At 42.3% G+C, this 25039-nt stretch overlaps 1 protein-coding gene across 1 annotated transcript in view; it reads right to left on the minus strand.

Moving 5' to 3' along the window:
• Positions 1 to 25039, minus strand: part of LOC115134487 (ATP-binding cassette, sub-family C (CFTR/MRP), member 8) — a 136563-nt gene that overhangs the window by 67188 nt on the left and 44336 nt on the right. The window contains 5 exon segments of the mRNA XM_065022678.1: positions 2994 to 3156; positions 4880 to 5014; positions 14095 to 14250; positions 15322 to 15486; positions 20783 to 20971. Of these exon segments, the coding sequence (XP_064878750.1) occupies positions 2994 to 3156; positions 4880 to 5014; positions 14095 to 14250; positions 15322 to 15486; positions 20783 to 20971 (808 nt within the window).

Below are 25039 nucleotides of genomic sequence, written 5' to 3' on the forward strand. Positions count from 1 at the left end.
TATCAATCCAGAGCATCCCAAACATGGTCAATGGGTTACATGTCTGGTGAGTGTGCAGGCCATGGAAGGACTGGGATATTTTCAGCTTCCAGGAATTGTGTACAGATCCTTGCGACATGGGGCTGTTCATTATCATGCTGACACATGAGATGGATGAATGGCAAGACAATGGGCCTCAGGATCTCGTCACGGTATCTCTGTGCATTCAAATTTCCAATGATAAAATGCATTGTGTTCTTTGTCCGTAGCTTATGCCTGCCCATACCATAACTCCATCGCCACCGTGGGGCACTATGTTCACAACGTTGACTTCAGCAAATCACTCGCCCACACAACACCACATGTGGTCTGCAGTTGTAAGGATTATGGTAGAGAAATTAACATTCTATTTCTCTGGAAATAGCTCTGGTGGACATTCCTGCAGTCAGCATCCCTCAAAACTTGAGACATCTGTGGCATTGTGTTGTGTAACAAAACTGCACATTTTAGAGTGGCCTTTAATTGTCCCCAGCACAAGGTGCACCAGTGTAATTATCATGCTGTTTAATCAGATTCTTGATATGCCATACCTGTCAGGTGGATGGATTATCTTGGCAAAGGAGAAATGCTCACTAACAGAGATGTAAAAAAAATGTGAGCACAACATTGTAGAGATAAGCTTTTTGTGTGTATGGACAATTTCTGGGATCTTTTATTTTGGCTCATGAAACATGGGACTCAGTATAAATGATTTATATTCAGTTTAGTTTCAGATATTTTTCAGACTTTTTCCGATTCAGTTTTAGTTTGATAAAAACATTTCTATTTGTTTTTTACATTATTTTGTTTCAGTTTAGTGTTTGTGACAGAAAGTAGCTTATGCATGGGAGGCTAGGAGCCATGTATGTATTGTAAGTTCTTCCCTGTTAACTAGTGATAGCTAGTAGTCTTGGAAATCCCAGACCTAGAGCGACAGCACTACGTCTGGGGAGGATTTCAGATTCTTTTGGACATTTCTTTGAAAACAAATTGTTTCAGGGAGGGTCCTCTTCAGACAGACAACTCTCCCCCAAATACTCCAGAGTTCGGGTAGGGGGGCCAAGCATGAACAGTCTAACTCTTTCCATAGCCTGTAGGCAGACATCTCAGAACGTCGGGATTCAAAACCAAAGTTTGCAGGCAAAACCTTTGCCGTGGTTTTAGTGAAGGTAGATGCTGCAAACTAGCAAAGGTTGACGATGCAAACTAGCAAAATGCAGATTTTTGTCAAATTTTTCACAAAAATTTGCTGATGGGGGAGACATTTGTTGGCATGTGGCCTGATTGAACCATTTATGCAGGGATTGGTTCAAATTGTGAGCCATCCTTTTGTATTGCGGTGATCGTGCAGTTGAATGCGATAATATTGCAGTGATTTTACTGTTTTGTGCTGTGATTGGATATATGCAGGGAATTGTTGATTTTGCAAAATAATTTGCGATTGCAGAATCTTAAATGTAAGACGATATGTTCTTACATTTACATACTGTAGAAACACTGATGCAGAGCTGAGAGGGGTAACATTTTTGTGTCGGGTATGGATGTGTAGAGAGAGGTAAGGTAACCTACTAGATATGGATGTGTAGAGGGAGGTAAGGTAACCTACTAGATATGGATGTGTAGAGGGAGGTAAGGTAACCTACTAGATATGGATGTGTAGAGGGAGGTAAGGTAACCTACTAGATATGGATGTGTAGAGGGAGGTAAGGTAACCTACTAGATGTGGATGTGTAGAGGGAGGTAAGGTAACCTACTAGATGTGGATGTGTAGAGGGAGGTAAGGTAACCTACTAGATATGGATGTGTAGAGGGAGGTAAGGTAACCTACTAGATGTGGATGTGTAGAGGGAGGTAAGGTAACCTACTAGATATGGATGTGTAGAGGGAGGTAAGGTAACCTACTAGATATGGATAGAGGGATGTAACCTACTAGATATGGATGTGTAGAGGGTAAGGTAACCTACTAGATATGGATGTGTAGAGGGAGGTAAGGTAACCTACTAGATGTGGATGTGTAGAGGAGGTAAGGTAACCTACTAGATATGGATGTGTAGATGTGTAGATATGGATGTGTAGAGGGAGGTAAGGTAACCTACTAGATATGGATGTGTAGAGGAGGTAAGGTAACCTACTAGATATGGATGTGTAGAGGGAGGTAAGTAACCTACTAGATATGGATGTGTAGAGGGAGGTAAAGTAACCTACTAGATATGGATGTGTAGAAGTAACCTACTAGATATGGATGTGTAGAGGGAGGTAAGGTAACCTACTAGATATGGATGTGTAGAGGAGGTAAGGTAACCTACTAGATATGGATGTGTAGAGGGAGGTAAAGTAACCTACTAGATATGGATGTAGAGGGAGGTAAAGTAACCTACTAGATATGGATGTGTAGAGGGAGGTAAAGTAACCTACTAGATATGGATGTGTAGAGAGGAGGATATGGATGTGTAGAGGGAGGTAAGGTAACCTACTAGATATGGATGTGTAGAGGAGGTAAGGTAACCTACTAGATATGGATGTGTAGATATGGAGTGTAAAGTAACCTACTAGATATGGATGTGTAGAGGGAGGTAAAGTAACCTACTAGATATGGATGTGTAGAGGGAGGTAAAGTAACCTACTAGATATGGATGGATGTGTAGATGTGGATGGTAGAGAGTAACCTACTAGATATGGATGTGTAGAGGGAGGTAAAGTAACCTACTAGATATGGATGTGTGTGTAGATGTGTAGAGGGTAAAGTAACCTACTAGATGTGGATGTGTAGAGGGAGGTAAAGTAACCTACTAGATATGGATGTGTAGAGGGAGGTAAAGTAACCTACTAGATATGGATGTGTAGAGGGAGGTAAAGTAACCTACTAGATGTGGATGTGTAGAGGGAGGTAAAGTAACCTACTAGATATGGATGTGTAGAGGGAGGTAAAGTAACCTACTAGATATGGATGTGTAGAGGGAGGTAAGGTAACCTACTAGATATGGATGTGTACAGGGCGAAGGCCTGCAGGCTGGTGAGCTCCTTGCCCCTGGTCTCCTCCACACTGTGACAGAAGATGTGTTCCCAGGCGTACAGTTTCAGCAGCTTGATGCCCCGCAGCAGCTCATTAGTCTTCTTTAACCGCTCACTGGAGTACTCCTTTAGGATGATATACACATCTGAATGACTGGAGTATTTCTATACCAAAATACACGCAAACATCCGCATTGCTTGCTGTTTTAGTCTGGGTTTCTGTATAAGCACTTTGTGACATGTGCTAAATAAATGTGATTGATTGATTGAATGAATGACTGGAGTACTCGTGTACAGTATCATAACACAGACAAATAGAGTAGTCCTATACCAGAGTACACACAAGTATGTCAGAACAATATGATTGCAATGAAAGATGCAGTATTTCATCTCAGACAATTAAGCCAGTGAGATACGCACTGTATTATAGTAGCATGGTATTATAGAAATGAGCAGTGTATTTGGAGAGACAAAGCAGAAAGACATGTTACGTGATTAATGAAGAGATTATGGTTGAAAAAAACGTTTTTTCCTTAATAATCCATTTGGTTATCATCAGGGTTATCCAAGGGTTCTGAGGGTGTGTGTGTGTGTGTGTGTGTGTGTGTGGGTACACTGTAAAAGGACCACACATCATTTAGAAGTATCATGACATATACTGTAATCTCTCCCACGAGGAAGATCAAATCAAAACATACCCAGACTGTTTGCCAAGATGTGAAAACGTGTTGAAACATCAACCTTATTACCATGTAATTACATAGTAATACCCACGTAACTACTATGTTGTTACTACAGTAATTACTGTGTAGTTACAAAGTAATAGGAGCAACTTAATGTAAATACTGCCCATCTCTGGCCATGACTGTAAATCGCTTTGGATAAAAATGTCAGCTAAATGGCTTTTACAGTATTCAGACCACTTGACTTTTTACATATTTTGTTACTTTACAGCCTTATTCTAGAATGGATTAAATTGGTCCCACCCCCTTCTCATCAATCTACACACATAATGACAAAGCTAATTTATAAAAATTTATAAAAATGTTTTATTTTTAAAATATCACATTTACATAAGTATTCAGACCCTTTAATCAGTACTTTGTTGAAGCACCTTTCACAGTGATTACAGCATCAAGTTTTCTTGGGTATGACGCTATAAGCTTGACACACCTGTATTTGGGGAGTTTCTTCCATTATTCTCAGCAGATCCTGTCAAGCTCTGACAGGTTGGATGGGGATCAAGGCCCTTTCCCCCCGATTGCTCAGTTTGGCCAGGCGACCAGCTCTAGGAAGAGTCTTGGTGGTTCCAGACTTCTTCCATTTAAAAATGATGGAGGCCACTGTGTTCTTGGGGACCTTCAATGCTGCAGAAATGTTTTGGTACCCTTCTCCAGATCTGTGCCTTGACACAATCCTGTCTCAGAGCTCTATGGGCAATTCCTTCGACCACATGGCTTGGTTTTTGCTCATGCACTGTCAACTGTGGGACCTTATATAGACAGGTGTGTGCCTTTCCAAATCATCTCCAATCAATTGGATTTACCACAGGTGGACTCCAATCTAGTTGTAGAAACATTTCAAGGATGATAAATGGAAACAGGATGCACCTGGGCTCAATTTCGAGCCTCATAGAAAAGGATCTGAATACTTATGTACATAAGGTATTTCTGTTTTTATACATTTGAAAAATAGTTTTCGCTTCATCATTTTAGGATATTGTGTGTAGATTGCTGAGGATAATTAATTAATTAATTTAATCCATTTTCGAACAAGGCTGTAATATAACAAAGTTTGGGGAAAAAGTCAAGGGGTCTGAATACTTTCCTGAAGGCACTGTAACACTCACCAGGGTGCTCTTCTGTGCTTGGGACAGCTTGGTGGCCACAAAGTACTGGACAGGGGCCAGTACAGCAATGACTGTGGCCCCAATCAAAGCACTGATCCCCAGGAGGTAGTAGAGCAGAATAACCCCCACAATGATCTGGAGAATACAATGCAGAATGTTGTTTGGGCCATGTTCAACCTTGGGAAATGTTGAGATCAGGGAAAATATTAGATTGCACATCTGATTGGTCATGCAAGTTAGTGGAACGTGAGTGAATCGCAGCTTCTCTCTCTCTCTCTCTGTCTTTCACATAGTCGCACACACGCAAGTGCACACACAAACTCAATATGCCATTAACTTCATTGGGATAAGGTGGCAGCATTTTCACTTTTGGATAAAAAGCGTGCCCAGAGTATTCTGCCTCCTACTCAGCCCCAGATGCTAATATATGCATATTATTAGTAGTATTTGTTAGAACACACTCTGAAGTTTCTAAAACTGTTTGAATGATGTCTGTGAGTATAACAGAACTCATATGGCAGACAAAAACCTGAGGTTTGTAGTTTTTCAACTCAGCCTCTATTGAAGATACAGTGATATTGGTTATGTTGCACTTCCTAAGGCTTCCACTAGATGTCAACCGTCTTTAGAACATTGTTTGATGCTTCTACTATGAAGGGGGGCTGAATGAGAGCGGAATGAGTCAGAGGTCTGCCAGCAACCACGAGCTCAGTCACACGCATTCACATGAGAGGGTAGCTCCCATTCCATTGCTTTTCTACAGGCAATGGAATTCTCAGGTTGGAACATTATTGAACATTTATGATAAAAACATCCTAAAGATTGATTCTATACATCATTTGATAAGTTTCTACGACCAGTACTATAAATGTAGGGAATTTTCGTCCGACCTTTCCGCTGGAAGTTGCACGTGCGTTTCGTTTTCTTTACCAAACACCCTAACAAAAGGAGGTGGTTTATGGACATAAATTATGAACTTTATCGAACAAATCAAACATTTATTGTGCAACTGGGATTCCTGGGAGTGAATTCTGATGAAGATCATCAAAGGTAAGTGAATATTTATAATGCTATTTCTGACTAATGTTGACTGCGCAACATGGCGGATATTTCTTTTGGCTGGTTTGGGCTCTGAGCTCCGTACTCAGATTATTGCATGGTATGCTTTTTCCGTAAGGTTTCTTTGAAATCTGACACAGCGGTTGCATTAAGGAGAAGTTTATCTAAAGTTCCATGCATAACAATTGTATTTTCATCATCATTTATAATGAGTATTTCTGTAAATTGATTTGGCTCTCTGCAACATCACGGCATGTTTTGGAACTACTGAACATAACACGCCAATATAAAATGAGATTTTTGGATATAAATATGCACTTTATCGAACAAAACAGACATGTATTGTGTAACATGAAGTCCTATGAGTGTCATCTGATGAAGATCATCAAAAGGTTAGTGATTAACTTTATCTCTATTTGTGCTTTTTTCTGACTCCTCTCTTTGGATGGAAAAATGGCTGGGTTTTTCTGTGCCTTTGTGGTGACCTAACATAATTGTTTGTGGAGCTTTCACTGTAAAGCATTTTTGAAATCAGACACTGTGGCTGGATTAACGAGAATTGTATCTTTAAAATGGTGCCTAATACTTGTATGTTTGAGAAATTTGATTTATGAGATTTATGTTGATTTTTATTTGGCGCCCTGCAATTTCACTGGCTGTTGGTGAGGGGAATTCCCAGACAGGTTAACCTGTCTCCCTTTGACCTTGAGAGAGAGAGAGGTAAGAGAAGCTGTCCGTGTCCGAATATCCATACTAGCATACTACACTGAACAAAACTATAAATGCAACATGCAACAATTTCAACGATTTTACTGAGTTACTGTTCATATAAGGAAATCAGTCAATTGAAATAAATTCATTAGGCCCTAATTTATGGATATCACATGACTGGGAATACAGATATGCATCTGTTGGTCAGAGATACTGAAAAAAAACAGTCAGTATCTGGTGACCACCATTTTCCTCATGCAGTGTGACATCTCCTTGGCATAGAGTTGATCAGGGTGTTGATTGTGGCCTGTGGAATGTTGTCCCACTCCTCTTCAATGGCTGTGTGAACTTGCTGCATATTGATGGGAAATGGAAAACTGTCGTACACGTCGATCCAGAGCATCCCAAACATGCTCTCAGTGCATTCAAATTGCCATTGATAAAATGCAATTTTGTTCATTGTCCTTAGCTTATGCCTGCCCATTCCATTACCCCACCACCACCCCATCACTCTCCATTTGGCAAATCTGACCATAATTCATAATCCTCCTGATTCTTGCTTACAAGCAAAAACTAAAGCAGGAAGTACCAGTGACTCGCTCAATATGGAAGTGATTATATTGTGGTCAGATATTACAGTATGCTACAGGACTGTTTTGCTAGCACAGACTGGAATATGTTCCATGATTCATCCAAAGGCATTGAGGACTATACCAACTCAGTCACCGGCTTCATCAACAAGTGCATCGGCGACGTCATTCCCACAGTGACAGTACGTACATATCTCAACCAGAAGCCATGGATTACAGGCAACATCCGCACCGAGCTAAAGGTCAGAGCTGCCGCTTTCAAGGAGTTGGACACTAATCCGCAAGCTTATAAGAAATCCCGCTATGCCCTCAAACAAACCGTCAAGACAGGACTAAGATTGAATCCTAGTTCACCAGCTCGGATGTGGCAGGGCTTGCACATTTTAACGGACTACAAAGGGAAACCCAGCCACGATCTGCCCAGTGACGCGAGCCTACCAGACGAGCTAAATTCCTTTCATGCTGGCTTCGAGGCAAACAACACTTAAGCATGCATGAGAACACCAGCTATTTCAGACGACTGTGTGATCATGCTCGCCATAGCCGATGTGAGAATGAACTTTAAACAGGTCAACATTCACAAGGCCGCTGGGCCTGATGGATTACCAGGGCGTGTACTCAGAGCATGTGTGGACCAACTGGCAAGTGTCTTCGCTGATATTTTCAACCTCTCCCTGACCGAGTCTGTAATACCAACATGTTTCAAGCAGACAACCATAGTCCCTGTGCCAAAGAATGCGAAGGTATCCTGCCTAAATGACTACTGCCCCGTAGCACTCATGTCGGTAGCCATGATGTGCTTTAAAAGGCGGGTAATGGCTCACTTCAGCACCATCATCCCGGGAACCCTAGACCCACTACAATTTGCATACCGCCCCAACAGATTCACAGATGATGCAATCTCAATCGCACTCCACACTGCCCTTTCCCACCTGGACAAAAGGAACACCTACAGTGGGGAGAACAAGTATTTGACACATTGCCAATTTTGCAGGGTTTCCTACTTACAAAGCATGTAGAGGTCTATAATTTTTTATCATAGGTACACTTCAACTGTGAGAGACGGAATCTAAAACAACAATCTTTTCTGGATTGTTGTTTTAGATTCCGTCTCTCACAGTTGATTGTATCATTGTATGATTTTTAAGTAATTAATTAGCATTTTATTGCATGACATAAGTATTTGATACATCAGAAAAGCAGAACTTAATATTTGGTACAGAAACCTTTGTTTGCAATTAAAGAGATCATACATTTCCTGTAGTTCTTGACCATGTTTGCACACACTGCAGCAGGGATTTTGGCCCACTCCTCCATACAGACCATCTCCAGATCCTTCAGGTTCCGGGGCTGTCGCTGGGCAATACGGACTTTCAGCTCCCTCCAAAGATTTTCTATTTGGGTTCAGGTCTGGAGACTGGCTTGGCCACTCCAGGACCTTGAGATGCTTCTTAGGGAGCCACTCCTTAATTGCACTGGCTGTGTGTTTCGGGTCGTTGTCATGCTGGAAGACCCAGCCACGACCCATCTTCAATGCTCTTACTGAGGGAAGGAGGTTGTTGGCCAAGATCTCACGATACATGGCCCCATCCATCCTCCCCTCAATACAGAGCAGTCGCCCAGTCCCCTTTGCAGAAAAGCATCCCCAAGAATGATGTTTCCACCTCCATGCTTCACGGTTGGGATGGTGTTCTTGGGGTTGTACTCATCCTTCTTCCTCCAAACACGGCGAGTGGAGTTTAGACCAAAAAGCTCTATTTTTGTCTCATCAGACCACATGGCCTTCTCCCCATTCCTCCTCTGGATCATCCAGATGGTCATTGGCAAACTTCAGACGGGCCTGGACATGCGCTGGCTTGAGCAGGGGGACCTTTCGTGCGCTGCAGGAGGTGAGATCTTGCATGGAGCCCCAGACCAAGGGTGATTGACCGTCATCTTGAACTTCTTCCATTTTCTAATAATTGCGCCAACAGTTGTTGCCTTCTCACCAAGCTGCTTGTGTAGGTCTACAATCTTGTCCCTGACATCCTTGGAGAGCTCTTTGGTCTTGGCCATGGTGGAGAGTTTGGAATCTGATTGCTTGATTGTTTCTGTGGACAGGTGTTTTTTATACAGGTAACAAACTGAGATTAGGAGCACTCCCTTTATGAGTGTCGAAAGCGAAATCTTTCAGATTGAGAGGGGTCAAATTCTTATTTCCCTCATTAAAATGCAAATCAATTTATAACATTTTTGACATGTGTTTTTCTGGATTATTTTGTTGTTATTCTGTCTCTCACTGTTAAAATAAACCTACCATTAAAATTATATTCTGATCATTTCTTTGTCAGCGGGCAAACGCACAATCAATTGTTCACCAAGTTGACATCAGCAAACTGCTCACCCATATGATGCTATACCATCTGCCTGGTACAGTTGAAACCGGGATTCATCCGTGAAGAGCCATCGAAGGTGAGCATTTGCCAACTGAAGTCGGTTACGACACCAAACAACGCAGATGAGCTTCCCTTAGACGGTTTCTGACAGTTTGTGCAGAAATTCTTTGATTGTGCAAACCCACTGTTTTATCAGTTGTCCGGGTGGCTGGTCTAACATGATCCTGCAGGTGAAGAAGCCGGATGTGGAGGTCCTGGGCTTGTGTGGTTACACGTGACCTGTGGTTGTGAGGTCGGTCGGATGTACTGCCAAATTCTCTAAAATGATGTTGGAGGGGGCTTATGGTAGAGAAATGAACATTCAATTCTCTGGCAACAGCTCTGGTGGACAGTTCTGCAGTCAGCATGCCAATTGCACGGTCCCTCAACTTGAGACATCTGTAGCATTGCGTTGTGTGACATAACTGCATATTTTAGAGTGGCCTTTAGTTGTCCCCAGCACAAGGTGCACCTGTGTAATGATCATGCTGTTTAATCAGCTTCTTGATATGCCACACCTGTCAGGTGGATGGATGTATTATCTTGGCAAAGGAGAAACGCTCACTAACAGGGATGTAAACAAATTTGTGCACAAAATTTGAGCGAAATAAGCTTATTGTGCATATAGAACATTTCTGGGATCTTTTATTTCAGCTCATGAAACATGAGACCAACACTTTACATGTTACGTTTATATTTTTGTGTGTTTTCCCCAAACACCTTCCTTCCATTTCCATGTATAGATTTAGAGATGGGCTATGAGAGATCATCACTCCTTAACATTAATTATACATGCCATGGAGCATAAACCTGAAGGTCACACTGTTCTAATATACAGTATGCCATACATTTATTTCAAATCCATAGGGCTTCTCCTGCTGTGCTTCTTCTTTTCTGCCCATCTGTCTTTTCTACCCTTGTGACTCATATCCTGCCTTTGATATAGTAGATTATACTAGAATACACTGTAATGGAAAACGGTCATTTATACTGTAATTTTGGATATTATCAACAGTAAAATACTGTGAAACAGTTTACTGCAGCATACTGTAAATTATGGTACATTGTGGGAAGATTTGTGGACGGGGAAATAATTGATATATTTCGAATGATTCTGCAAGTCCATCCGACAGAATACAGTACCGTACGGTATTTTTAGAGTTCCAAAAACCTTTTGACCACACTGTAAAAAAAATCCTGGCAGGATTCTGCTGTCAATTATGTTCTATAGGCCCACAGAATGCCTTCTCTGTAGCATATTTTGGCCCACTTTTGATCTCTTCATGTTGGCCATCTTCTCATGCTGTTTTCTATCTAAAAACGATTATCAATACCTTGCTCTTGTTATAGCTTTTAGAAATATACAGTATATTATCGGTAAACTGTTTTAACTAAAGTTTCTTTGGAATTTACGGAAACATACTGTACCTTGATTTACAGTAACTTACAGGTAACTGGCTGCCGGTAAGTTACTGTAAAAACAACAGATTTGATACTGAGGGTGCATGGTATTGTTGTTGCTGGTGTAATGGTTTTCTCCTCTTTGTCTGAAGAGGAGAGGCGAGAAGGATCGGAGGACCAATATGCAGCGTGGTAAGTGTCCATGGTTGTTTATTTAAACACATAAACTGAACACTCCATACAAAAACAATAAACATAACGTGAATAACCAAAACCTAAAACAGTACCGTGTGGTGTAAAACACAGACACGGAAACAATCACCCACAAAACAACAGTGAAAACTCAGGCTACCTAAGTATGATTCTCAATCAGAGACAACTAACGACACCTGCCTCTGAGAACCATACTAGGCCGAACACAGAAAAACAACCTAGACACACAAAACATAGAATGCCCACCCAACTCACGTCCTGACCAACTAAAATAAACAATTAACACAATAACTAGGGTCAGAAGGTGACAGTAACCCTCTCCCAAGGTGCGGACTCCGGCCGTAAAACCTGAACCTATAGGGGAGGGTCTGGGTGGGCATCTGTCCGCGGTGGCGGCTCTGGCGCTGGACGTGGACCCCACTCCACTCCACCATAGTCTTAGTCCGCCTCTGTGGTCTCCTAGGAACGGCGACCCTTGCCGCCGACCCTGACCTGGGAACCCTAAACAACAGGCCCATCGGACTGAGGGACACCTCTAGACTTAAGGGGTAGCTCAGGACTGAGGGGTAACTCAGGACTGAGGGGTAGCTCAGGACTGAGGGGTAGCTCAGGACTGAGGGGTAGCTCAGGACTGAGAGGTAACTCAGGCTGGTTGACGGCTCTGGCAGCTCCTGGCTGACTGACGGCTCTGGCAGCTCCTGGCTGACTGACGGCTCTGGCAGCTCCTGGCTGACTGACGGCTCTGGCAGCTCCTGGCTGACTGACGGCTCTGGCAGATCCTGGCTGACTGGCGGCTCTGGCAGATCCTGGCTGACTGGCGGCTCTGGCAGATCTTGGCTGACTGGCTGACTGGCGGCTCCAAGCTGACTGGCGGCTCCAAGCTGACTGGCGGCTCCAAGCTGACTGGCGGCTCTGGCGGCTCCACGCTGACTGGCGGCCCTGGCGGCTCCACGCTGACTGGCGGCCCTGGCGGCTCCACGCTGACTGGCGGCCCTGGCGGCTCCACGCTAACTGGCGGCCATGGAGGCTCAACGTTGACTGGCGGCTCTGGCGGCTCATGACAGACTGGCGGCTCATGACAGACGGGAGACTCTAGCAGCGCCGGACAGGCGGGAGACTCTAGCAGCGCCGGACAGGCGGGAGACTCCGGCAGCTCTGGAGAGGATGAAGGCTCTAGCAGCACTGGACAGGCGGGAGCACCTGTAGCCAAAGAACGGAGAGACAGCCTGGTGCGGGGTGCCGGCACTGGGCTGGGGACACGCACCTCAGTGTGAGTGCAAGGAACAGGACACACCAGGTTGTGAAGGTGTACTGGAGACCTGGTGTGTATAGCCGGCATAAAATCTTCCGGAGGAACTGGCACAGGTGGCATCGGACAGCTAACACGCTCCTCAGGGCGAATGCCGTGCATACTACGCCAAACCAACAGCTCTCTCTCTACTCTGTCCAATAACTCCTCAACATTCTCAGACTCAGCACTCTGCTTCGCCGACTGCTCTGATTCCATCCATGGCTACTTACGGTAAACAGGGGGAGTTGGCTCAGGTCTGACTCCTGACTCTGCCACACTCTCCCTGTGCCCCCCTCCCCAATAATTTTTTTGGGGCTGCCTCTCGGGCTTCCAGCCCCTCTGCCGTGCTAGCTCCTCATAATGCTGCCTCTCTGCTTTCGCTGCCTCCAGCTCTGCTTTGGGGCGGCGATATTCCCCTGACTCCGCCCAGGGTCCTTTCCCATCTAGGATCTCCTCCCAAGTCCATTTCTCCAAATAGTGCTGTCTCTCCTGCTGTTGATGCTGCTGCCTCTCCTGCTGCTGCTGCTCCTGCTGCTGCTGCTTACCACGCCGCTTGGTCCTTTTGTGGTGGGTGATTCTGTAATGGTTTCCCTCCTCTTCGCGAGAAGGATCGGAGGACCAATATGCGGCGTGGTAAGTGTCCATGGTTGTTTATTTAAACACATAAACTGAACACTCCATACAAAAACAATAAACATAATGTGAATAACCAAAACCTAAAACAGTACCGTGTGGTGTAAAACACAGACACGGAAACAATCACCCACAAAACAACAGTGAAAACCCAGGCTACCTAAGTATGATTCTCAATCAGAGACAACTAACGACACCTTCCTCTGATTGAGAACCATACTAGGCCAAACACAGAAAAACAACCTAGACACACAAAACATAGAATGCCCACCCAACTCACGTCCTGACCAACTAAAACAAACAATTAACACAATAACTAGGGTCAGAACGTGACAGCTGGCTCCTTAACATCATTTGAGGAGTGCCTTGTAAGAGGCTATTATTTGTTCTACTTGTTTGTGAGAGTGCTGTACCAATTGAGCTGGTATGTTATTTAAAGTGATATAATTGATTGTTGATATGCCGTAATGTGTACCTAGCAAACAACCTGCTTGCACTAATCCCATGTAATTACAGTAAAATACAGTGAAATTCAAAACCCATTTACTTTTTAAAGTACAATTCAGTCAATTCTACAGTATTGTACTGTGTCATTACACAGTACTTGCTTTGATACTGTATTTAGATTACAGAAGGTGTATTGTAATATGAAATATAGTAACTTATTTGCTTGTGAGTTACTGTCAAATTACTTTTGGACCAGGGCCAGTGTTTGAGTTACTGTCAAATTTGTCACCCAGCAACCCCTTTAGCAAGTTACAATTAGTCTACTGAATGAGTATATTTCTTCAAGAACTTTTCATAAACTGGAGACAAGAACCAAACAGAATATACCCAGATAGAATATAATGAAATACAGCTGAATATAACCTAACCAAGTACAGGAGAACAGAATAGTGTTACCTGGACTGGCATGGCCCACAGGTTGGGACAGAGGAAGAAGAACCACATGAGCTGGTTGGTATCTATGGCTACCAGGTTGCAGATCTGTCCCACTGTCAGTTCTCCCATGGACATGTTGGAGGTGCACAGCCGCATGATCTTGTTGTAGATCTTAGTCTGGAAGGAGAAGTCAGTCAGACACATCATAGGGAAACAGATCTAGTATAGTTACCAGAGGACCTCGCCTTACTATAACTATAAATGTAGTTTGGCTACTCTCATTCTTAGCCCCCCTGCTATACATGTATAATAATGGCAACATAATGGACAATCTACAGGTAACTGCCAAAATAAAAGGAAACACTTGAGTCAATTATTTTTTGTATTTGTCTTTAACTTTTATTTAACTAGGCAAGTCAGTTAGGAACAAATTCTTATTTACAACGATGGTCGACCCTAATTGTGGGATTAAAACAGGTGCTTCCAAACAGGTGTGGTTCCTGAGTTAATTAACCAATTAACATCTCATCATGCTTAGGGCCATGTATAAAAATGCCCAATTGCCCATTATTTTGGCTACCATGGCTAGAAGAGATTTCAGTGGCTTTGAAAGAGGGGACTCGAAGGAGCATAGGGTGTTTTAATAAAGTGTGTGTGTGTGTGTGTGTGTGTGTGTGTGTGTGTGTGTGTGTGTGTGTGTGTGTGTGTGTGTGTGTGTGTGTCAGTCAGTCACCAGATCTCAACCCAATTGAACACCTACGGGAGATTCTGAAGCGGCGCCTGAGACGGCGTTATCCACCACCATCAACAAAACGTCAAATTATGGGATTCCTCGTGGAAGAATGGCGTCGCATCCCTCCAGACACTGCCAAGGTGCATTGGATCTGTTCTGATGGCTCGTGGGGGCCCAATGCCCTATTAAGACACTTTATGTTGAGGTTTCCTTTACTTCGGCAGTTACCTGTATGCCATTGTGTATATATTGACAATGTATGACCGTACTCTCTAGGAGCTCTGCTGGGTTTCTACCATAGACAGGCATACAGAACAAAACTGATGTATTGACACTGCAGATGCTTCTGTGACACTAATCCCCTGCTTCTAAGTAATAGAGAATGAGAATAAGCATAAGGGGCAGAATGTCTTCACACAAATCTCCATGGACATCAATGTGGGCTGTATGTGAAAGTTTGCAGAGACCATTTTTGCGTAGTGGTCCCTACTGTGCATAGGCCTACAGTACAGTACCTGTATAGCCCCTCTTAAGTTGATGCCCGTCTCGATGGCCACATAATACGAGGCCTGGAGGAAGGTTCTCTGCAGGATCAGGGCAAAGAACAGCAGCACAGCCAGCACGTATGCATTCGCCAAGAACTCTTGAGAGGAGATAAAGTAGACCCCCAGCAGCTTTATCTGAAAGCAAAGCGAGAGACACAGACATATGGACCCAGTCAGTCAGCACCCCCCCCAGTCAATATCCTACTCACATAGACAGGAGCTGCCTGCTGGGAGGGCAACGGATCAAAGAAAACACATACGGCGAGTCTGACTGTGACTGTCATGACAAGTTCAAAATCTCTCAAAGAGAATATGTACATCAGAAGGGAAAATGGTTTGATTTTCTATAAGGAAATTACATGAATTCCTACCCCGTTGAGAAAAATAACTCCCAGACATTCCCTAAGATGATCAATGAACGATCTACTTAAAAGTAATCCGCTGTACCTTTCTTATCGAACACTCTTGATCATGCCAGCTATTCTTGGCACACTCTCCCTCTTTCTGGCTGTACTGTAATGATGATGGATGTCTTTAGAGTCATTCAGTTCTCCCAGTGAATCACACCAAGGTTGGGGTCATACGGTATCAAATCCACTATTTTAAGGATGTTCAATCAATGACAGAAATCATCCTTCAGGTGCTGTCCCTAGCCTTGGATTATGCAGTTAAGGGTCTCAGGTGAGAAAGATATATTTGTTCTTATATCTCTGAGGAGCCATTAAAACTAGGACAGGTAATACGTCATTCTAGCTTAGATATAATTTGGCAAGTCTCTTTCTCACACTCTCTCCCTCTTCCCCGTCTCTCACTCTCTCTCTCTATTTCTTGCCGGCTCTCCCTCTCTCTTTCACACACTCATACACAGAGACATTTCACAATCTTTAATGGTACACAGTCAACTCCTGTCCTAAATGTATGTCAATTGAATGCAAATGAATACTTTGTTTGAGTACACTGCCCTTCAAGTTCCAGCTTTCCATTTCTCTCTGGACATCTGGACGCTCCATTGCAGGGATTCACAACAAGTTATTGAGAAGTTCCAAGCCATTGCATTTATCAATAGTTGACTACACCTCCTTTTCTTATCAGCCTACAGTCTCATGGCATCATTTTTTTTTAGCTCAACAGCACTCAGTAATCTCTTCCAGGGGCGACTATTTCAGTCTAACCTCGGCCCAAACACAATGTCGAGATGGAGCCAGAGCCAGAAAAGAACGCTGTTTGCCTTCTATGAGTGTCTACAGATAACAGGTCCACCCCACTGTTTCCAAATCATCTCCTCTTATAGATATTCAGTTCCGTAACCTCTGACAAAATCATAAAATACCTTTTATTTCGGAAGAAGGCATTTACCTTCTGCTTTCTACACGTAGCTACAGAACTGTTACTGAGGCAAATCAGCAATGTTCCATTACGCAACTCTGTGACTTTCAAACAACAAACGGAGGATCTATTATTACAGCAGGAGAGGAGATCTGACAGATGCGTCCATTTCCTGTCTGCTCTGAGTGGAATAGGAGAGTTTGAGACAGACCGACAGACAGAAAGCAGCACGGTGAGGTCGCCAGTCATTAGCCTCATAAATACTTAATTGGCTTAAAATGAAGAGTTCACCTTTGAGGATAAGTGTGTCCTCCTTTTGGAGGACCTGACCTTTTAAAAAAACAGGAGATCAAGTGTGTGTGTGTGTGTGTGTGTGTGTGTGTGTGTGTGTGTGTGTGTGCATGCACCTATAGTTGAAGTCGGAGGTTTACATACACTTAGGTTGGAGTCATTAAAACTCGCTTTTCAACAACTCCACAAATTTCTTGTTAACAAAATATAGTTTTGGCAAGTCGGTTAGGACATCTACTTTGTGCATGACACAAGTAATTTTTCCAACAATTGTTTACAGACAGATTATTTCACTTATAATTCACTGTATCACAATTCCAGTGGATCCGAAATCAGCCAATACCCCAGAAAGAAAATTGTAGACCTCCACAAGTTTGGTTCATCCTTGGGAGCAATTTCCAAACGCCTGCAGGTACCATGTTCATCTGTACAAACAATAGTACGCAAGTATAAACACCATGGGACCATGGAGCCGTCAGACCACTCAGGAAGGAGACCCGTTCTGACTCCTAGAGAGGAACGTACTTTAGTGCGAAAAGTGCAAATCAATCCCAAAACAACAGTAAAGGACCTTGTGAAGATGCTGGAGGAAACAGGTACAAAAGTATCTATATCCATAGTAAAACAAGTCCTATAGTGACATAACCTGAAAGGCCACTCAGCAAGGAAGAAGCCACTGCTCCAAAGCCACCATAAAAAAGCCAGACTACGGTTTGCAAATGCACATGGGGACAAAGATCATACTTTTTGGAGAAATGTCCTCTGGTCTGATGAAACAAAAATAGAACTGTTTGGTCATAATGACCATCGTTATGTTTGGAGGAAAAAGGGTGAGGCTTGCAAGCCGAAGAACACGATCCCAACCGTGAAGCACAGGGGTGGCAGTATCATGCTGTGGGGGTGCTTTGCTGCAGGAGGGACTGGTGCACTTCACAAAATAGATGGCATCATGAGGAAGGAAAATGATGTGGATATATTGAAGCAGCATCTTAAGACATCAGTTAAAGCTTGGTCGCAAATGGGTCTTCCAAATGGAAAATGACTCCAAGCATACTTCCAAAGTTGTGGCAAAATGGCTTAAGGACAACAAAGTCAAAGTCAAGGAGTGGCCATCACAAAGGCCTGACCTCAATCCCATAGAAAATCTGTGGGCAGAACTGAAAAAGCGTGTGCGAGCAAGGTGGCCTACAAACCTGACTCAGTTACACCAGCTCTGTCGGGAGGAATGGGCCAAAATTCACCCAACTTATTGTGGGAAGCTGGTGGAAGGCTACCCAAAACATTTGACTCAAGTTAAACAATTTAAAGGCAATGCTACCAAATACTAATTGAGTATGTAAACTTCTGACCCACTGGGAATGTGATGAAAGAAATAAAAGCTGAAATAAATAATTCTCTCAACTATTATTCTGACATTTCACATTCTTAAAATAAAGTGGTGATCCTAACTGACCTAAGACAGGGAATTTTTACTAGGATTAAATGTCAGGGATTGTGAAAAACTGAGTTTAAATGTATTTGGCTAAGGTGTATGTAAACTTCCGACTTCAACTGTGTGTGTGTCCTTGCCCTTGCAGGGATGGGCAAAAATGACAAAATATAGATACACAATAGCAATGTATCAAAATAAAGTACAAAATACTTATATTTTGTAATGTAGTTAATTAAAATACATGTAGCCGGCACAAACAGCAACAAGTAGCCGGCACAAACAAAACAAGTAGCCGGCACAAACAGCAACAAGTAGCCGGCACAAACAAAACAGCAACAACATTCTCAGTAACGGTCACAAAAAGCAAAAGTAGTTTTACTTGCTATGACTGTGATATGTTGTTGTTTAACTACCTTAGTTGAGAAAGTAAATGACCAAAATGTAAAAGTACATGTGAACATGAATATACTGGGTGGAGCTCAGAATAATACTCAGCATGCTTTACATTGTTAAATATACATTTAGTTAATTTAGCGTGCTATAGTGCTATCAGACTTCTGATACCAACACAGGGTGAAAGGTGGCCACAAAATGTGAACCGCTATAAAAAATTAAATGGGATAGAAAAGTAATTTTGTATTTTGAAAATACAAAATACATTGGAGTGTAGTTCACCCCAGTGTAATTGAAATTACAAAACACTCAGAAGTAATTAAAATCTCTGAGTATACGTGTGGGCTGTCTGTATCTAACTCCCTAGCTGTGACCAGAGATGGGCAGTATTTCTGTTACATTTATTTTAAATACGTATTTAGTATTTTGTCATTTGTATTTCACCAGCCTGAACCACAATCCAATGCATTTTGAAACAAGATACTTTCGAAATCTCTAATTTGTATTTTCAAAATAACATTTTTTATAGCGGTTCACAACTTTGTGTCCCCCTTTCACTCTGCACTGGTCGTAACATATTTTTGTTACCGTTATGATGTAGTGAAGGCGTGTACTTGTATTGTATTTAGAAATGTCAATATATCTGTATTTTTATGTAAATACAATAATTTTCTAAAGTATTTATTATTTTAGTTTGATACATTGGTCTTTAGACTGTCTTGTATTTGCTACAAGATACATTTGGCTGACTGAGATGCTCCCTCCTCCTCCTGACCATCAATTTTGTGTCTCTCTTTCACCTTGCATTGGTATTGGAAGTCTGATAAATTACCAAAATATAAATGTAAAAATAAACACTTGGTATTATTGTAATGTGCTCTGCCCCCGAAACAAGGCCAATAATAATACCTATTGCTTTTTGTAATTGTTACATTTAGGTCATTTAGCGGACACTCTTATTCAGAGCGACTTACAGTCAGTGCAAGTCAGTCCAAGGTAGATAAACAACCACATATTACATTCGTAGCAAGTAAAACGTTATTTGTTGTTGTATGTTACTGTTACAGAGAATGTTGTTGTAGTGCTGGCGTGTACTTGCAACTGTATTTTGTATTTTGAAATGACAAAATACCTGTATTTAATGTAAATACAATACTTTGCAAAGGTAGTTAGTATTCAAGTTTGATACATTGGTTTTTAGAGTATCTTGTATTTGTTATTTAAACCCCCAAATTTTACCATTACACTGGTAGTTACAGGTGTGGCTATACAAAACGTTGCCAGAGATTTTTCAACTAAACTGATATTTACGATACTATTTTTGTCCTCATAAAATGTCGGTGTCCAGTTGCATGGGGGTCTGTATGAATTTAGAATAAATTAAAATAAATACAGTTTGGGGTCCGTAAAGTAATCCAACAATGTGTACGCCGTCTTCTCTCATTGATCGTGACAGGTGACATCATGACATGCGGCCCTTTGGGGTGGCACCTGTCTCAATCAATGAGAGAAGATTAGAAAAATACACACATTGTTTGATTACTTTCACAGACCAAAACATTTATTTACTTTAAAAACTGAGCATTTTCTTAATTCAAACAGACCCCCTGCAACTGGACACTGACATTTAATGAGACTCCTGTTTCCACAAATCAAGGTATCGCCAATATCAGTTAGTTGAAAAACCTCTTGCAACATTTTGAAGCCACACCTGTAACTACCAGTATACCGGTCAGATTTTGGGCGGATGGATCACATTATCTGGTGTTAGAATCTGTAGCTACCTCTGACCCATCGATCTGACGTCCAAACTTTCTTGATTAGCTAACATTGATTGATTTACTTTCTTACATTTCTTGATGTATACACAATTCAGCTTTTAGCTGCCATGTATACAAAAAAAAAAATAATATATATATATATATATATATATATATATAAATAATAATAAATCATATATATAAATAATAATAAATCATATATTCTCACCGGGGGCTGTATGGTGCGATTCTCCTTGCTGATATGGTGGACGATGCCAGAGATACAGAGAGGCCCAGCGAAGCCCAGCAGGTCAGCCAGGAAGCGAAAGGTGATGCTGATGATGAGGGGACGTCCAAACGCCTGGCATAGGGCCCTCCAGATCCACTTAGGATCCTGTGGCATGGAGCCCAGAGGCCTCTGCAAGGGGATGAACATCATGATTACAGTATATCAGGTAAAAAAAAGTGAAGAATCACACAGCATATTGGCCAGTGTTAACTAGAGTTGATATTTCAGTCTAGTATTTCGTGTGTTGATTCAGGTGTTAAATGAACTGTGTAAGTGTTAAATTAACACACATTGTGTCGGTGTTAATAACCAGTGTTAAACCACAACCACGCCCATTGTTACATTTCACAGCGTGCTCCATTACAGGTTCATTGTTCGAACTGTTTGTGTCAATATATATTATTTTTATTAATCTTATGCTACTCAAATATAAATAGCGTAGAACATTTTTATCCAAATTGGTTACTTGGGTTTATTGCACTCGTTACTGAAATGGTTGTTCCTTGTATAGATGGTTTAGGTAGTTTCATATCATCAACTACCCAATCCAGAAGTCATTCTGAATGCAGGTTGTGGGTGAATACAAATTCCAAATGTTAGATATCTCCACTCTGGCTGGATTCCAATAGGAATTACACTTCACTTTGCAAGCCATCATAATGTGACTTGCAGGCCTGAAAACAATGAGGTTGGGGGCACTGTATTAGGGTTAAAACTAGGCCCTCAAAATAAGGTTGTATTAACTAATTGTATTGTGTTGAAGAATACAATTTAAATCATAATGGATGTGCTTATTCACTTGGTGAAGGCAACAGGACAAAGAAAATTGACTGCAACAACCATTTCTCTGTCACTAACAAACACAATCATGGGTGGTAACTACAATTGATCAGAAAGGCAAGGCACGCTGTGAAATATACAAATAAGGCTTTACATTAAGCAGTGTGCTCATTTAATACTGAAATTTGTGGACCCATATTGACACCGGACCAGTGTTGAATTGAACACTGTCAGTGTTGATTTAACACTGGAGAATTTGCTGTGCAAGATTCAAGTAAAGTGCTATCTAAGTTCCTATTAAGGGATCGGACTACATTTCTGCTGTATTGCAGCGGGTCTCGTGGTCAGTTCTTTCTAAAAATAAAAGGTCTTCCAACAGAAAAACTAGGTCACACATCAAAAGGCTGTTAACATGACATGAAAAGGTAATTGGCCCGGGGGAAAAACAACAACTGCATACCCAATTTGATCAGGAGCAGTGCACCAGCCACACACACACACAAAAAAAACTACAGAACTAGGACAAGCATGGAACCCCTGCTGGCTCGCTGTTTCTGTTGCATCTTGGGATTCAGTGTTTAATGAGGGAAGAAGGAGAAGAGCGTAGTTCTCGTGCTTCTCATCTCAGTGGTTCCCTAGTAATGATGTCCTCCCAGTTCTGCCATCTCATGAGTTCAGTTTTAATCCTAGGATACTGTGACCTCACAGAAGAGATTAGCTCAGATCCTTCAATAACACCAGCATTCAGGCACTTGTGTGCAGTCAAAATGTTTGCCTGATCTCAATATTTTAAACAAAGGTTGAAACCCTCCTTGTATACTGTATGAAGAATAAATATTCAGAGGCCAAACATTTTGTATGTTAAACTATTTATTGTAGTTATACCCCTGCCGCTGACAATGCGTTGTGTGCTGTTTACACATTTAGAGTTTGTGATGATCAGAGAGAGTGGCTGGCTACTCTGGCTAGAGTAGTAAACAAGCCACAGCCTCTCGGTCTGTGTGTGCGCATGTGCACGTGTGTGTGTCCTGGCTTTCCCACTCCTCTCTAGGGGGTGAAGGTCCTGGCTCTGAGGCAGCCTCTGGTCAGGCTTTTTGATGTAGAGAGCACAGGGGCAGATACATAAATAAACAAATAAACCAAATTTGGTTCTTCCCGACTTCCGAAAATGACCTTGGTGTGTGTGACTTTCCTGTTTCATGGACACAAATGTGCACGTCACGTCCCAAGCCATTCATGTGTTCTAGCTCATATAGGATTTGTCACTACACACTAACTGTCATAATCAGACCCTATGGCCATTTTCCCTTGGGCCCCATCTCAGCCAAATCCAAATATGTATTTATGCATATATGGTTTCTAGTTTGACAGCAACAAACAGATGTTCTGTTCATACCCTAGTGCTGTACTGTAGTGTAAATACCCATATGCTTGTTTTAACCCTGCACTTGTTTCAAACCACCCCAGAGCGACTTAAAAGTAGTGCATTCATCTTAAGATAGCTAGGTGAGACAACATATCCCAATCGTATAAAATACATTTCCCATCAACAAAGTAAGAGACCAGAGGTGGTGAGACCAGAGGTGGTGGAGTGGAGTGCTCAGGATGGGATGTAGGGTTTGAGCATAACCTGAAGGTAAGAAGGTGCAGAGTAGCAGGGTGACATGGGAGAACTTGGGAAGTTTGAACACCAGGCGGGCTGCGGCATTCTGGATAAATTGCAGGGGTATGATGGCACACGTGGGGAGCCCAGCCAACAGAGTGTTGCAGTAGTCTAGACAAGAGATTACAAGTGCCTGGATTAGGACCTGCTCCGCATCTTGTGTGAGGAAAGTGTTGTAGAGCATAAACCTGCAGGAGCGAGTCACTGATGTTTGCAGAGAACGACAGGGTGTTGTCCAGGGTCACACCAAGATTTTTGAGTAGTTGAGTGTCATCCGCATAGCAATGATAGGAGAGACCATGTGAGGATATGACAGAACCCGAGCGACTTTGTGTGAAAAGAGAAAAGAGGAGAGGGCCTAGAACAGAGCCCTGTGGGACACCAGTAGTAAGAGCATATGGTGCAGACAGATTCTCTCCACGCCACCTGGTAGGAGCGACTTGCCAGGTAGGACGCAATCCAGGAGTGTGGAGAGGAGGATCTGATGGTTCACAGCGTCAAAGGCAGCAGATAGAGTCCGCTGTGGCAGAGCGGAGAACCTCTGAAACAGATACGAGCGATCTCAGTTGAGTGTGTCGCCTTGAAGCCTGACTGGTTAGGGTCAAGAAGACGGTTCTGAGAGAGATAGCGAGAGAGTTGGTCAGACGTGGTTCTTTCAGTGAGACACAACACGTGGCAGGGGACAGGGGTCAAGGATCAAAGGTCACAACAGGGTCAGGGTTTTCCAGTGCACACTAGACTCCGAGGTCAATGAGACAGTCCGGGCTGCTTGTGAATCCGCACCCCACGTCCTTCCAGGAGGAGAGAAGGATTAAAGAGATGGAGAAATGAAGTAAAGAGATGGAAGGGAAAAGAAGACTAAAAGATTAAGAGGAGCAAGGTCATTATCATTCTACTGTGAACACTGCGACTTTTTGACCCCTCACAGGGTGAAAGAACTCGACTTTTCATGGGAAGAAAGTGGGAAGTGTGTGTGTGTGTGTGTGTGTGTGTGTGTGTGTGTGTGTGGTGACTGGGTTTGTCCCTCTGCTTACTCTGTGTGATGATTAAAGTCTCAAGTTTCACATATTCACGGTTGTGTCAAATCAACATATAAGCAAAATAACATTATTTAGCCTGCAGAGTTACCAGATATGGCTTGGGATGTTACATGATCTTATTTCCTGTGAAACTGGACAGTAACACACAGTAAGGGAACCGGAACGTCGGATGTGTGTGAGTGTGAGGGGGTATATATATATATATATATCAGTTCAGTGTTAACTAGAAAAGACAATCATCTATTTGGAAATCCATCTCAGTTATACGGATGCATGTCAAATCACCACAGGCCATTGGAGAACAGAGTTGAATTGTTTAGAGAACAAGTAAAATCGATGCTTTTTAGTTACTCCTATTGACATTTTATTGAAACAATCCGACTGGGCGAGCTGCATTGACGCAACCTAACAAAATGCAATCCAAACAGAATATGTCATGCTTCAAAAGAAAGATTCATATCAACCAAAACATACTGTGCAATCTGTTCTTATATAAACACTTAACACTGTATTTATTTGTCACTGTGTGGAACATCCAAGCTAATCCCTGCACTGTAAAAAAATATATATATATTGTAATATATACTGTAATATTTGGTACCGTTGTTTTACGGTAACTAACAGGTAACTGGCTGCCAGTAGTTACTGTAATATCCGAGCAATGACAAACAGTACATTACTGTAACATTTACTGTATAATACTGTAAAAGTAAA

This window comes from Oncorhynchus nerka, linkage group LG9a (genome assembly GCF_034236695.1).
Source record: "Oncorhynchus nerka isolate Pitt River linkage group LG9a, Oner_Uvic_2.0, whole genome shotgun sequence".
Classification (NCBI taxonomy): domain Eukaryota; kingdom Metazoa; phylum Chordata; class Actinopteri; order Salmoniformes; family Salmonidae; genus Oncorhynchus; species Oncorhynchus nerka.